General features: G+C 41.0%; 1 protein-coding gene across 7 annotated transcripts in view; it reads right to left on the bottom strand.

Moving 5' to 3' along the window:
• Fhl1 (four and a half LIM domains 1) overlaps window positions 1-14,834 on the bottom strand; it is a 61,377-nt gene that overhangs the window by 2,751 nt on the left and 43,792 nt on the right. For 3 of the 7 annotated variants that reach the window (XM_090326837.1, XM_090326833.1, XM_090326834.1), the window contains 4 exons: window positions 2,598-2,779; window positions 1,446-1,623; window positions 680-849; window positions 1-187 (listed from right to left, as the gene is read on the bottom strand). In XM_090326837.1, coding sequence (XP_090182963.1) covers window positions 1-187; window positions 680-849; window positions 1,446-1,623; window positions 2,598-2,753 — 691 coding nt within the window. In that variant the 5' untranslated portion in view covers window positions 2,754-2,779. Of the gene's footprint in view, window positions 188-679; window positions 850-1,445; window positions 1,624-2,597; window positions 2,780-4,576; window positions 4,661-12,926; window positions 13,033-14,834 lie in introns of those variants that run through there. The other 4 variants (XM_090326839.1, XM_090326836.1, XM_090326835.1 and 1 more) reach the window with 4 other exon arrangements.

The following is a 14,834-nucleotide window of genomic DNA, read 5'->3' as shown; positions in this document are numbered from 1 at the left end:
CAGTGATGGGGTTCTTGCATCCAGCACACTTCTTGGCCACAAAGTTCTTGTAGCAATCCACGCAGTAATACTGGTCCTCCACAGCGGTGAAACGCTGCCCAGCCAGCTTCTTAGAGCAGGTAACACACACAAAGCAATCGGCATGCCAGGGCTGATCCTGGTAAGTGATTCCTCCAGATGTGATGGCCTAGACCAGGGAGTGTAGCACTGGATTCAGATTCAACAACCATTCTTTTTGAGTGCCTACCATGTGCCAGGCACTGTGCTGGGCGCTCTGGTATAAAAGATCTCATTTGATCTCCACAACAACCATGGGAGGCAGGTGCTATTATTATCCCCCATTTACAGATGAAGGAAACCAAGGGTTGGAGAAAGCAAGCCCTTTGGAAGGTTATACAGCAATTAAATGGCGAAGGCAGACCTCCAGAACTGGGCTACCCAGCTCAGAGCATAGTGCCAGCCATCTGTGACACCAGACTACACAGACACACTGACGGTGTGAATTAGTCTGGGCACAGCTTTCTAATCTCAGTCTCCACATCTGTAAAACAGGCACAATAATTCCTACGTCACAGGGCTGTCGTGAGGATGGAATGGGATAGTGTGTGTGCAAGTGCTCTGCAAACTGTGAAACACTCCTAGAGATAACAGTGAATGCACAACTGCCTTGAGCACATACCTTGTTGCACTTCACGCAGTGCTTGGCAAACTTGGTCTCATGGCAAGTCACGCAGTAGAAGTCCTCCCCTTTTGGGAAGAAGCTTCCAGTCCCGATGACTTGCTTGCAGTTGCTGCAGGTGAAGCAGTCTTTGTGCCAGACGAGGCCCTTGTACTCCACGTTCTGGTCTCCTGCAGAGGGAAGTGAGTGTGTAGCCCCACTGACAGGCCCTGCAGGGGGCTGCATCCACTCAAGAACAGAAGTGAGGGGTGCAGGCCCTGCAGTTACTGGCATCATGCCCCCCAACTCAACTCTTCGTGCACTACTCGAGCTCATGCGAACCCAGGGTTCTAGTGTAGGTAGGGACCCCAGAAGTATTATTTTAGGATGAGATGCCTGATCCCCATTCCCCCACCTTTATCCCCTGTGTAGACTTCAAGAAATTCAAAAGGAATATATATATATATATACATATATATATATACACCCTGAAGAGGAAGCATGCTTCGATCACTTACTACACCCCAATGAGAGAGTGCTACATACTTTTCAGTTCATTCTCTTGCACAGGCTGTTCTTGCCCAGCGTTCCTTAGTCTCCAAGTGTGTGCGTGTGTGCGAGCATATATGTGTACGCATATATACATGTATGTATATGTGTACATATATATGCTAAAACCTCAAAGCATCTCACAGCAACATTAACCCCATCACAACAATCAAGCCCACATCACGTCTGCCCTTGGGGCCTCTTCCCTGACAGCTCAGGGCAGAAGGGGGGAAATTACCTGCCACAAGGGCCTTAAAGCATCCTTTGCACCTTGGATTTTCCTCCCCACGAGTGGCACACTTGTTGCACAGAATCTTGTTGTCCTTGGCCACAAAGGTCTCACTGGCCAAGGGGTGAAAGCACTTGGCACAGCGGAAGCAAGTGTCATGCCAGAAGCGATTCTTGTAGTGCACTTCCTGGAAAACAAGCAGAGCAGGGACAATTGCTGTGAGGGACTCCAAGATAGGTGCTGGAGCTCTCCCATGAAAGCCTCAGAGTCAATGACTTTCCACACAAACAGCCTTCTATGTGTGAGGGTGTCCTCAGGTAAGGGTTCTTAGGACTCATAAGAAGGATACTGAAGGTAGATGAAAAGCCCAATTCCTCAAATATTTAAGAGTACAGGTTGAGCAACCTTAATCTCCAAATCTGCAATCCAAAATGATCCAAAATCTGAAACTTTCTTGAGGGCCAAAATTAAGTCACATGTGGAAAATTCCACACCTGTCTTCCATGCTAGGTCAGTCAAATCCAGAATAATAATAGTTAAGCTTATTGAATTTCCTCAAGGAAAACAAAGACTCTTCCAGCTGTGAATAACAAACTTTGTTTCATGCGCACAATCCTTTAAAATATTGTAGAAAAATCACCCTAGCATATGTATTTAAGGATAGGCAAAACTTAGGTTCCCATGACCGAGGTAAGTGTGGTGGTGCTTGTTTTTAATTCCTGCTACTTGGGAGATAGAGGTAAGAGAATTATGAGTTTGAGGCTGGCCTGGGCAATGCTGGTAAAACCTCACATCTCAAAAACCAAAATAAATAAATGAATAAATGTGAATAAAAAATAAAATGGTAGGGTGGGGTTCAAGTGTTAGATGCTTGCCTTGCATGTGAAACACCCTGGGTTTCATTCACCCTGGGTTTACTTTCTCCATAAAGTCCAAATTCAGAGTCTTCAACACTTCTGCTGCTAAACATGCCAAATAAGAGATATTCCACCCTTATAATCAAGAGCCAGTAAGGTGCCCAACTAGTCCAAGACCCATATTTAAGTGCTAGGAATACAAGAAGCACCCTCCTTAGGATGCAGAGGGCCTGTCTCTGGGCATCAACTGAAGCCCAGCCGGACCAGTGACCACATAGACAAGATGGTACGGTAAGTTACTTACCTTGGAGTCTGCACTGATAGGCTTGCGGCATTCCACACAGGTGTTGGCACAAAACTTGTCAAAGCACTTCAGGCAGCAGTGATGGCCATCCTTCTCCACATACTTCTTTCCCTGCAAGGGATCCCTGCAGTAGTGGCAGTCAAACTTCTCAGCCATGGTGCCCACCTTATACCTGGAGGGACCTGCAGAGACAAGCGAGTTGACCAAATGACCACTGGAAATGCAAGGATTCTCTGTTGCTGAGGATCTGGGAGGAACCTGGTCCTGCTGCACTTGGCCAGGAAAACTCTTCTGAATGTCTGAGATCTGTGGCTCACAGTCCAGATATCCCCTGGAGCCTGGCTAGCTGCTGGATACCAAAGCAACTGATATTTCACTAGAGCTCCCAGGAAGAAAGTACTCTTGAGTCCAGCTGTCCAAGTGCCAGAGGCCCAGGGCCAGTGTCTCCTTGGGGAGATGGCAGAAATTCTTGCCTGGATGGACAACTGCACTGACTCACAAAGGACACTGTAGGGGACAAGTGGATCACAGCTGGTAAGATTCAGTCACTGAGAAGAGTAATTCAAAGAGTGAAGGGTGGATGGAATGAGCAAGAGGAAATTGTTTTACACGAAGACAGAGCATGAAGCAGCTGGTACCCTATGCACACACAGCATTGGCCTATGAGGTAACCCACTGGCTAGTGTTAAAAGCATGAGCTGAGACCTCTGCTCTAAGGGCTGCTTTTAAATGTCACAGCACATCCAGCAAGCTTTACCTCTCCATTGTCAATTTTCAGGGGAATGTATTCCCTAGAGGCTTCATTGTCTCCTATTGTTTAATTCAATGCATTGGAACATAAACTTAACAGGTGGCTGGCTCATGCTTGCAATCCTAGCTACTGAGCAAGCTGAAATTAGGAGGAGTATCACCCGTTCAGTGCCAGCCTAGGCAAAAAGTATGTGAAACTTTATCTCAACCAAATAGAACTTGGGGTAGTTATGTGCACTGATCATCTTAGAAACAGAAACAAAGATAAATTTAAAAACTGTTGGTCCAGGCCAGCCAAGGCAAAAAGCAAGACCCTATTTTTTTAAAGCACAAAAGACTGGAAGCACGGTTCAAGTAATAAAGCATCTGCCTAGCAAGCATAAGAGCCACGCGCGCGCGCGCACACACACACACACACACACACACACACACACACACACACACACACACACACACACGGGGGGGGGGGGCAGGGAGGCAATCATACCACACTTGGCCCACAATAAATCCATGCTTAAAATGTTTTGGAAGTAGGGAGTACTAGTTTTGGCCCCCAAATAGATCCCGGGACTTTTGTCCCATATAGTTCAGTGATTTCTGAGACGTGAACCATAGGGCCACAAAGAAATTTATCAGACAGAATAGCATTCTCAGCTGACACTGAGTAGCTTTGCAAGTATGAATTATTTGTCACAATGTTCCCTGATTTGTGACACACTAGGATCAATCTCAGGTCAACCAAGTAAAGATATATTGAATGAAGTTCTAACATTTAGGACTTCATTATTTCATTCATCTCCAGTTTAAAGTATAATTAGGAAGAAATAAATTTTACAAAGGGTTAAACTGACTGTTCCCTAATCTCTATTCCCTCCCTACCATCTCCCTGGCTGTGCCCACCTCTCCCCCCCAGACAATAGCCTGTGACATCCAGAGCACTTCTACCCCCTTGCAAAGTCATTTTCTAAAGAATCCTGCTATTAAGGTACAAAAAAATCTGAGTTTTCTATTAGCCCTCAAGGCTTCACATATGCTAATTTTTCTTCCCCCAAAATAAATTTACATAAGTAAATAGATAGCAATTATTTAATTTGTGTAGGAAACACAAGAAGGGAGGCAATTTTAACTCCAACTCTCCATACACGTGATTATCAGGCTAGCAAACATTTGCAGTATAATTTAGGGTGAAAGAATGAAGGAAAAGAATTGAGCAGTTGCCCGAGACTCACCGCAGCTCTTCCACCAACTGAAAGGCCCCAAACCCCTGCTTTGGGTTCCATTCCTAGTTGTTTTTTTTTATATAACCACATGTCCAAGTTGTTTGGATCCTATTGCCATAGGCAACCAAATAGCAGAGAATGAGCTAAGGAAACCACACCCTGTGTCTGGGAACCCGCCTGGGCTGAGGCTAGTGAACTCTCACTCAGACCTGTGTCAGTCTCCAGCCTCAAACAAGGGAAACTGGGGCACAGAACGAACACACACACACACACACACACACACACACACACACACACACACACACACACACACACACTACTTTCTGCCTCACACTGACACCACCCAGACAGACCCCTCATCTCAGAGAGCTGACACAGGAAGCAAATAAGTGACATTCCTGTGCAAGATAGTTGTTTGGCACAGGTGCATCACTGTCAAGAGACTAAAGAAGACCAGAGCAAGCTTCGGAACATCATCCGGATCATCATCAGGATGTTTCCTTACATTACCTAGTTAGAAAGTAAATGGACACACAATGAATCCACACTCGTGTCCTCAATTACACAGTGTTTACATCAAGCAGCTGTTCTACAGCCTGTGGCCTTCAGGCCTACAGGAACAGGACGTGTGGCCATGACAGCATGTGGAAAATCACTCCGGCACTTGTTTTCACTAATCTCACAAGAGCCATTTGTCTTCTCTTTGCTATACTGAAATTATGCCCTCCAAGTTTTGTTTTCTTATTAAGAGCTGAATGAATTAAGAAAAAGAAATAAGCTGAGTGGAGAAATCACATGAATCTCCCTTCAGTAAAAAATGCCAGGAAATCAAATTATCAGTGGGCTCTTAAATACCATTTGGCAGAAAAACAGCATTTGTAAGATTAGCCAGCCTGGACTTCCTGCAGTGCTAGTAATCATGGCTGGGTTAGCACTTTGGAGACATCATCTCAGAAAAGAAAAAAAAATTCTTCCTTTGAAAATTCGCTCTTATAGCTTTATTATTTTATTTAGAATAAAAATTTGAACGTAAGCATTTTACTGTCACTCACTTTTCATGCTGATCAAAACACCAATAGATTCCAAATAGTTATATATTAAAATAAACTAAGTGGAATCCTCTCTCTTGATTTTTTTTTGTTGGTGGTGGGGCTTGAACTCTGGGCCTGAGTGTTGTCCCTGAACTCTTCAACTCAAAATTACCACCCTATCCCTTGAGCCACAGAACCACTTCCAGAGTCTCACAGACTTCTGTGCCCAGGATGGCTTTGAACCACAATCCTCAGATCTCAGCCTCTTGAGTAGCTAGGATGCCTTGGGTAGCCATCATGCCTGGCTCTCTTTGATATTTTTGAGGCCCAGGTATATGATTAAAATATAGCTATTAGTATCACACAAAAGAAAAATGCTAGAAATCACAACAAATTCAATATGGAGATATCTAAAGGTTTTGAAGACAGGAAAACTGATTTATGGTTCATGGTGCCAAGGAGATCTTACCAGTCACATCTAAAAGAAGATTCTGATTTTTTCGGAACACATACCAATGTCAATTTCTTTTATTACCAAGCTCACTTTCACAGTTCTAGCATATGACTCATTCTTTCTCCACAAATCACATGATGACATAATCCTGGGTCACCAGTGAACATGTAGTTGCCATGTTGAAAGTGAAAAGGTCAGTTAGACACATGACACTGCCACATCACTGCATTACTGATACAAAAAAAAACATATAAATGGTAAACAAAAAGAACATTAAATCAATCAACACTAAGCTAATAGTATCTTGTGCTTTGGTGCTTTTGTGTCCTAGCTTAGACAATGTCTTTTCTGTTCTGCAAGGATAAGAAATATAAGGTGTATGGAATTCTATGCTGCCATCAGAAAGAATGACATAGCCTCATTTGTAAAGAACAGGAAAAGACTTGGAAAAAATCATATTAAGTGATATAATACAGATCCAAAGAAACATAGGCTCCATGGTTTCCCTCATTTGTAACAATTAGTACACGTCTAGGATTCTCCTAGAAGAGGATCACAATAGCTTCAAAGCTATGTACAAATCATAATATAGGATAAGACTAAGCAAAATGAACTCCAGCATTTGGAAACAAGAGGTTTATCTTTGTGATTGTTGTTTTTAATGTACTATGTAAAGTTATTTCTTTTCTCTTTTTTACCCTTATGGTTTATCTCATGTTGCTATTGTATCTGACTTTGGTACCTGGTATATTGTATATATGTTTATTTGTGTATTTGAAAAAGTGAAGGTAAGGAAAAAACAAGATGATTGGGAGGAGTTAAAAGGAGGGAAAGAGGGAGAAAACATGGGAAGGGGTAACAATGTTCAAGATGTACCCACTACCTGATGAATGTAACTGTAACCCCTGTGTATATCACCCTAAAAATAAAATTTAAGAAAATAGAAAAAGAAATATGAGGGTGTGCATGTATAATATACATACACATACATATGTCATCTTATAGTCTCCATTGATTTATATTGAAAACCAGACGGCATCCAGAAGGAGAAAGAAATACCAAAAGGCTTATTTTAGGATAGATTTTGACAGATGACTTGTTATTTTTATGTGTAGAAACACTTATTAATCAAGATAAAATAGGAACTTCTAGGAATGTAAGCTTTATTGTCTAATAAACAAGCAGGCTGGAAATACTGCCTAATATTGCCTAATAAACAGGATGAACTTTAATACTACTATTTGCAAGAAATCTAATTGAGTAGAGCTTTGTGCAATCTGAATTAGCTCACTGCATGTTTTTCTTACCTTTTGATTATTTCACAAATGTCTATTTCAAATCTACATTCTGTGTACTTTGACTTTAGAATGAAGTCAGAGTAATATATACAAATTGGCATGATACTTTACTATTCCAAACACTGCATAAAGTGTAGATGACATGTATATAAGTCAAAAATTTTGCTAGTACATGTCTTCAAAGGGATTAATAGCTCTTAAAACACAGCACATAAATAACCAATGTTGACATAGGTGGGTGGTCACTCAATGCAGATACAAATGATCAAAGTTCTATTTCACTTATTCCAGCCCATTTCAGGGCAACACTATCTTTCCTTCTACAAGGACATAACTATCTTTCATGGTCCAAGTAACATATTACAATAAAAATATTATGACTTAATTTTATTTTTTAAGAATGTTTCTCATTTGGGGGGCCAGGAGTTTGGCATAGGCCTAGTGTTAAGAGTGCTTGCCTAGCATGCATGAAGACCAGGGTTCAATTCCTTGGTACCACATATATGGAAAAAGCCACAAGGTCAAGTGGTAGAGCTCTAGCCTTAAGAAAGCTCAAGGATTGTGCTCAGGCCCTGAGTTCAAGCCCCAGGACTGGCAAAACAAAGAATTTATTTGGGGAGGGGGGTCATGGGGCTTGAACTCTGGACGTGGGCACTGTCCCTGAGCTCTTCAGCTCAAGGCTACCACCCTACCCCTGGGCCTGGGCATTGTCCCTGAGCTCTTCAGCTCAAGGCTACTGGCCTTACCCCTTGAGCCAAGCCCCACTTCCCATTTTCTTGGTGATTATTTTGAGATAAAAATAAGGGTCCCTCGGACTTTAGTGCCTGGGCTGGCTTTGAACCTTAATTCCCAGATATCAGCCTCCTGAGTAGCTAGGATTACAGGCGTGAGCCACTGCGCCCAGTAAAAGAATATTTTTCATTTTTATTTATTTACATTTTGGTCAGTCCTGGGGCTTGAACTCAGGGCCTGGGCACTGTCCTTGAGCTTTCTCCAGGCTAGATCTCTACCACTTGAACCACAGAACCACTTCTGGATTTTTCTGTGTATGTGGTACCAAGGAATCAAACCCAGGTCTTTCTACATGCTAGGGCTTAAGTGAATGCTAGACAAGCAGACTACCACTAGATGATCAAATGTTAGGTGTCTGTTTTTGAAATAATAGCCTGACTTTCCTTCTATGCCAAGCTTGAAAAACCATCATTTTTGTCTTAACAATCTTCCTCTCTCAGAAAATTCCTGCTATATACCCAACATGCTAATAAGTGCCTCAGTGTGTCAAAAAGGTTTAGATTTACATTTACATGTACATATAGGAGTAATATATAATTTCAACACTTATTTTTTACTCATATTTAAATGTATCAGAGAAGATGCAGTTTGTATTTTAAAAAGCCTTGTTTGTATTTTGTGTGTGTATTTTTCATGTACTTCTTTCTAGCTAATGTTCATTTTTCTCCTTGGACTCAAGTACTTCAAAATAAGCATATTTAAAGTGAATGTGAATAGTATGACTAAAGCTATGCTTTCTCTAAATGCTATAAATTACAGTGTAAGCAACGAACTGCAACTCAAATGGAGAGAAAAACAACTTACTTTGCTCTTTCTTAATTCTCACATACTGGATCAATAGTGACTCCACATACTTTTCTTCCAAAGAAAAATATGTTGCTTTGCTGAGAATGTCAGCAAATGGAAAGAAGCATCAGTCAGTAAATAAAATATTTGTGTCATTCTTATAGTAATGCACCTGAGGGTATCCTCATATAAATATCTGAGAAATGCACATCTCCATAGCTGCTATGCAATAGAGTGAGTCAGCTGAAAAGCAGTGTCCCATAGAATTTCATAGAAAAATTAGCAAGTGTCAGGTGTGGTGGCTCACACCTGTAATCCTAGCTACTTAGGAGGCTGTGATCTGAAGATCAAGGTTTAAAACCAGCCCATGCACTAAAGTCAATGAGACTCTTCTATCCAGTTAATCACTAGAAAATGGGAAGTGGTGCTGTGGCTCAAGGGTAGGGGGGTAGCCTTGAGCTGAAGAGCTCAGGACAGCGCCCAGGCCTAGAGTTCAAGCCCCATGATTCACACACACACACACACACACACACACACACACACACACACACACACACACACACACACACACACAGAAAAATCAGCAAGTGCTTTTTCCCTTTGAAACAAAACATGCATACAATGATTCAATGTTATTTTTTTTGCCAGTCCTGGGCTTGAGCTCAGGGCCCTGAGCACCATCCTTGGACTTTCTCAAGGATAGAGCTCTACCACTTGAGGTTCAGCACCACTTCCGGCTTTTTTTCTATGTATGTGGTACCAAGGAATTGAACCCGGGTCTTCAAGCATGCTAGGCAAGCACTTTAACCACTAGGTCAAACTCCCAGCCCTGATTCAATGTTATTAGAACAACACTACAATTGTGCATTTAGAAAAAAAGCGTAAGATCCTTTTGAGTCACTGTGTATATATAGCTAATACCCTCTAAGACTATATCTGGTATCAGGAGATTATCAGAGACTATCAAATAAAAAAAATTACCTGCAACAAACTTCTTTCAGGACAAATTCTACTATGGTACTATCATTCTGTCCAAAAATGAAAAATATTTAAGGTTATACATACTATATGTAGCCCATTCCATCTTTCATATGGGAAAAAAAGCACTTGAAACTGACTGCAATCAAACATGTGTTTTTAGATTCTCCAATTATAGTGAAGTAGGAGACAGTTATTTGATGGTACAAAATGATCAGTTTCACCATCAACCAAATATTTTGATTACCATTTTTATTTCCTTCCTATCCACCTTATTATTTTGCCTCCTGAACAGCAGTTAGGGATGGGGTGTGATGATTGGAGACTATGGCATGGCAAACAATCTTATTTCCCTCCCTATCCCTTCCAAATCCTTGACTTGAAAAGCCAAAGAATGAAAGAAATAATAATTTTTCAAAGTATTCAATGTCTAAAGTACACAATTTTTGCGTGCTTGAAATGTTCTCTCAGTCTGTGGATTCTGATCCAATAGTCTGAGGCTCTCCTTTGTCCATCTGAAGCCCTTTTTTCAGGACAACATGGACTGTACTTCTGTGAAAACATTTCTCTTTCATAAACATTAATATTATTTTGTTCGAGACCAGGGCTTGAATTCGGGAACTGCTGCTTTTACTCACTGGCAGGAGTCCTAACCTCTGGAGCCATGCTTTTAGGTTTTCTTCACTGTGTCTAATGAACCTAAGACAACTAAAAATGTTATTTTCTTATCTTAAGGATCATGGAAACAGGCAGGCACCAGTGACTCATGCCTATAATCCTAGCTACTTAGGAAGCTGAGATCTGAGGATCGTGATTCAAAGCCATACTAAGGAACTATCAAAAAGCCAGAAGTTGGAGCTGAGGTTCGAGTGATAAAGTGCTAGCTTTGGGCAAAAAATGCTCAGAGACAGCATTCAGGATGAGTTCAAGCTCTAGGACTGGCACACAAAAATTACATGATAATTATTAGTCTAATCTAATGACAGTTATAAGCCCTAGATCTATATAATTACAATAAAACTTACAGTTGGGTATGCCATACATCTGCCACTTAATATTAGTATTTTTCTGTCATTTAATTAGTAAATAAATGGGCAGCCATTTTCTGGATAAATGTGTATTCAAGGACCATTAGGACAACTGGTACCACAGACCAGTGTGTCTTCATCTAGATAATGTGTATGTCAGTCCATAATCATAATCTCAGGCACATGATACTCTATTTAAAACAGCTCCAAAGACCTGAGGGAAATAATCAGCTGGTTTTGAACACTTACAAACAAAGAAGACAAGCTAATTAAAGTATGGAACTCCACTTCAACATATATACCTTACAATATTAAAAAAAACAACTTTCCGAGACTTAGAAAAAATCATATTAAGTGAAGTGAGCCAGACTCAAAGGAACATAGGCTCAATGCTTTCTCTCATTTGTCATAATCAGTAGAAACCTTGGGCTCTCCTAGAAGAGATTTACAATGGAACAAAACCTAGATACATAAGGCCATATAGAATGACGCTAAATGAAAGGACCTCCAATATATAGAAACAAAAGCCATGAGTGATTGTTGTCCTTAATGTACTATGTTATCTTTCATCTCTTTTGCTATCCCTTGGTTATCTCATATTGTTACAGTATTTCACCTTGTTATCTAATATATTGGATATATGCTCATTTTGTTTATTTGAAATCGAATAGGGAAAGGGGGAAAACAAAATGAGGGATGGGGTGGGTGAGGGAAATGGGGACCAAGACATGAGAAAGTGTATTAATGTATGTGAAATAATACACTCTCTATCTGGTGAATATAATGCAACCCTTCTATTAATTACAATAAAAATATATAGGAGGGCCGGGAGTTTGGCCTAGTGGTAGAGTGTTTACCTAGTATGCATGAAGACCCAGGTTCAATTCCTCAGTACCACATACATAGAAAAAAAGCCAGAAATGGTGCTGAGGCTCAAGTGGTAGAGCTCTAGCCTTGAGAAAGTCTAAGGACAGTGCTCAGGCCCTGAGCTCAAGCCCAGGACTGGCAAAAAAATATATATATATGAAAAAAGAACTTTCCAAAAGTATTCACTGTTGAAATATAAACAGGCAATTACAAGTTTCAAAAATAAATTTTCCCCAAACTACTACCCGTTATTATTTTGTCCCTTAACCTAAAAATTTGGGAGACAGGGCAAAGTACTTGTTTTCTGCCTAACTGCCTTACTTTACCAGCTCCAAGGAAAGGAATCATTACTTGGGCAGAGGGCAACACAGCAACTGCCACATTCTTGGCTTCAAGAAGAGATAGAAGCATCCAGCTGACTTCAGAGAATTGAGCTTCGGTCCAATTCTACAGCCCCTATTCCACAGGATTCTTTCTATAGCCAATGGCTTCCTCTGTGTTAGGTTAGGAGGGAAAAACTATAAGAAAGACCCTTACACGTAGTCACGATGGTCTAGAACAGAAATTATAGCCCTTGTCCCCCAAAATAACTAATACCATATAGCTGTCATATCCAAAAGATCCATAGCTATTTATTAAAGATTAATAAGTTCATTCAAAAAAGGGAAGATGCAGTTATTATGGACTTCTCAATATCAAAATTCCTCCTTCCTGCTCTGTATTCAATTTAACTTTTTCAAAAAAAATAAAATTATATTTCAGGCATTGTGAGGATGTGTACATGTGAGAGAGAAGGGAGAAAGAGAACAAGAAAGAGAGAGTTAGATACTTAGAAGTGACAAAAATTCCTAAGGTCCCAACATTCTTCATACAACCTTCTATTTCACTACATCTTCTGAATGATGTAAAATACAGTTGTAGATTTATATGCAGTTAAAAAGTCACTCCACTACTACTAGTCATTTGTCTTTGAAATAGGAAAAAGCAAGGACAAGATAGAGACAAGCTGTGATTTATTTACTATTTAGATAGGAGTAAAACTATTTATTAGAGTTATTATTTTAGCCAAACGATAGATTCACTACCCTAACAAAACTGTGTCCAAGAGCAAGAACAAGATCTTACCTGACTGTCGTTGAGTAGCCATGGCTGAGAGACCAAGTTCAGAAGCAGCACCAAGACCAGTCTTCCCTCAACCCCAGCTGATAAGGCTGTGGCTCATTTGTGAACATACATTTAAGGGGAAGCGGCTCACACAAAAATAACCAAGAGCAGATGTCTCACCCCTCCCCTGAGATCACAACCTTAATCCCACTAGAAAATTCTTAACCATTTTAGGTGATCCAAGGGAGAAGAATAGGACCCAGTAAAAATACCAACCGCTACATATAAATACCTGTGGAGCTACTCAGCATCCAAATTAGCTCCAGAGCCAGAGAGGCCACATAGAAAGTCATCTCTACCAGAATAAAATTTGGACTCAGCTCCGACATAGCTTAATGCTGTGCCAACCTTATTAATCCTCTTTATATGCTTCAAGTGCTTGTCTTTGGTACTATAAATAATGCATTTTTGTGTCGTTAATGATAAAAGTAACTGTAATAGATAGACTTTTGTTACTGGAGTCATTTAAGGGGATTAGCCACTACGACTGTAGAAATGAATGGCATCGATGGTCACTCCTTATCTTCACTGGTATCTAGCAGAGATCATCAGACTGCTTAAATATGGAGAAATTCTAGTTACACTTATCTTCCCAGCATGAGATAGAACAGAATGGAATGGGGACACACATATACATATCCCTGTTTTGTACAGGATGAAGACACTTTTGTCCTACCAACTCAATCTCTTGTTTTTTTTTTCTTTTTTTGCCAGCAACAATAAAAGTCAAAACATGAATTAAGACATCAACCTCATACATTATGGTAGCCCACAGGATCAGTTGGCTAAACAGTGGTGATCATGACAGGTTCTAGGAAAAGTCTACAGTACTACAAGTCCCCCTAGGACCCATCTGTACCTCACCCTGGCTCGGCCTCATTGGTTTCTTCCATGTTCTCTGCACCCTCTTTGGCACAGGCCCCCCTTCCAGTTGCTCCTCTAATCCCTTCAAGACTTTGCTCCAAATTGCTGTGTCAGTGAAGTATCCATTGACCACTGTCACTGTACTCCTACCCATGTATTTCTAGCCTTTTCCTTGTCCAGACTGTTTCAATTAATGGCAAAGAAATTGGCCATCCTTTGACAATTCAAATTGCCATCATATTCTTCATTACACTCTCCCTGCCAATATGCTGTTCCCACAGTTCAAAAGCCCTTCTAACACGCTAGGCAGGACAATGCCTTTTCTCACTTGTCTGATTCTCCCCTTTGTCACATGGTGGTAGAGCTCATGCTATGCCTTCGGTACCTAGAACACAGCCCAGTTCCCGGCAGATGCTCAAAAATGATGGGTCAGAAAAAGAACTTCAAAGAAGCCCTAACTTCAAATCAAGCCTTAAAAATAGAGTCCTACCCAGAATCCTAAAAGTGGCTTCCTGTGGCTACTGAATGTCAAGGAAGGCAGCTGGCTTTTCACTCTTGTACAAGACATGGGCCCAGTAACATTTATAGCCGTTATCTTGTCTGGTTGTCCATGTCACTGTTAGTGTCCCTAATCACGCATCTCCATTACCTGACTGAAGAGTGCTTTAATTGTCTGCATGTTCCTAAATCAATATAGTAAGTGTTTCATTATTAATAAGTAAATGAGTTTCCTGATTTTTGGTGGGGGGCTGTCATGGGGTTTGAATTCAGCCTGGGCGCTGGCCGAGGTCTTCAGCTCAAGGCTACCACCCTACCCTTGAGCTAAGCCCCACTTCCCGTTTTCTAGAGGTTAATTGGAGATAAGAGTCTCACAGGACTTTTCGTGCACAGGCTGGCTTTGAACCTTGATCTTCAGATCTCAACCTCCTGAGTAGCTAGAATTATAGGCATGAGCCACTGCACCTGGCTGAGTTTCCTGTTACTTATGCTCCAAACCTTCAAGAA

This window comes from Megascapheus bottae, chromosome X (assembly GCF_031878675.1).
Source record: "Megascapheus bottae isolate mThoBot1 chromosome X, mThoBot2.hap1, whole genome shotgun sequence".
Classification (NCBI taxonomy): Eukaryota; Metazoa; Chordata; class Mammalia; order Rodentia; family Geomyidae; genus Megascapheus; species Megascapheus bottae.
The sequence above is the reverse complement of the archived record's forward strand: the minus strand, read 5'-3'. Positions and strand labels throughout refer to the sequence as shown.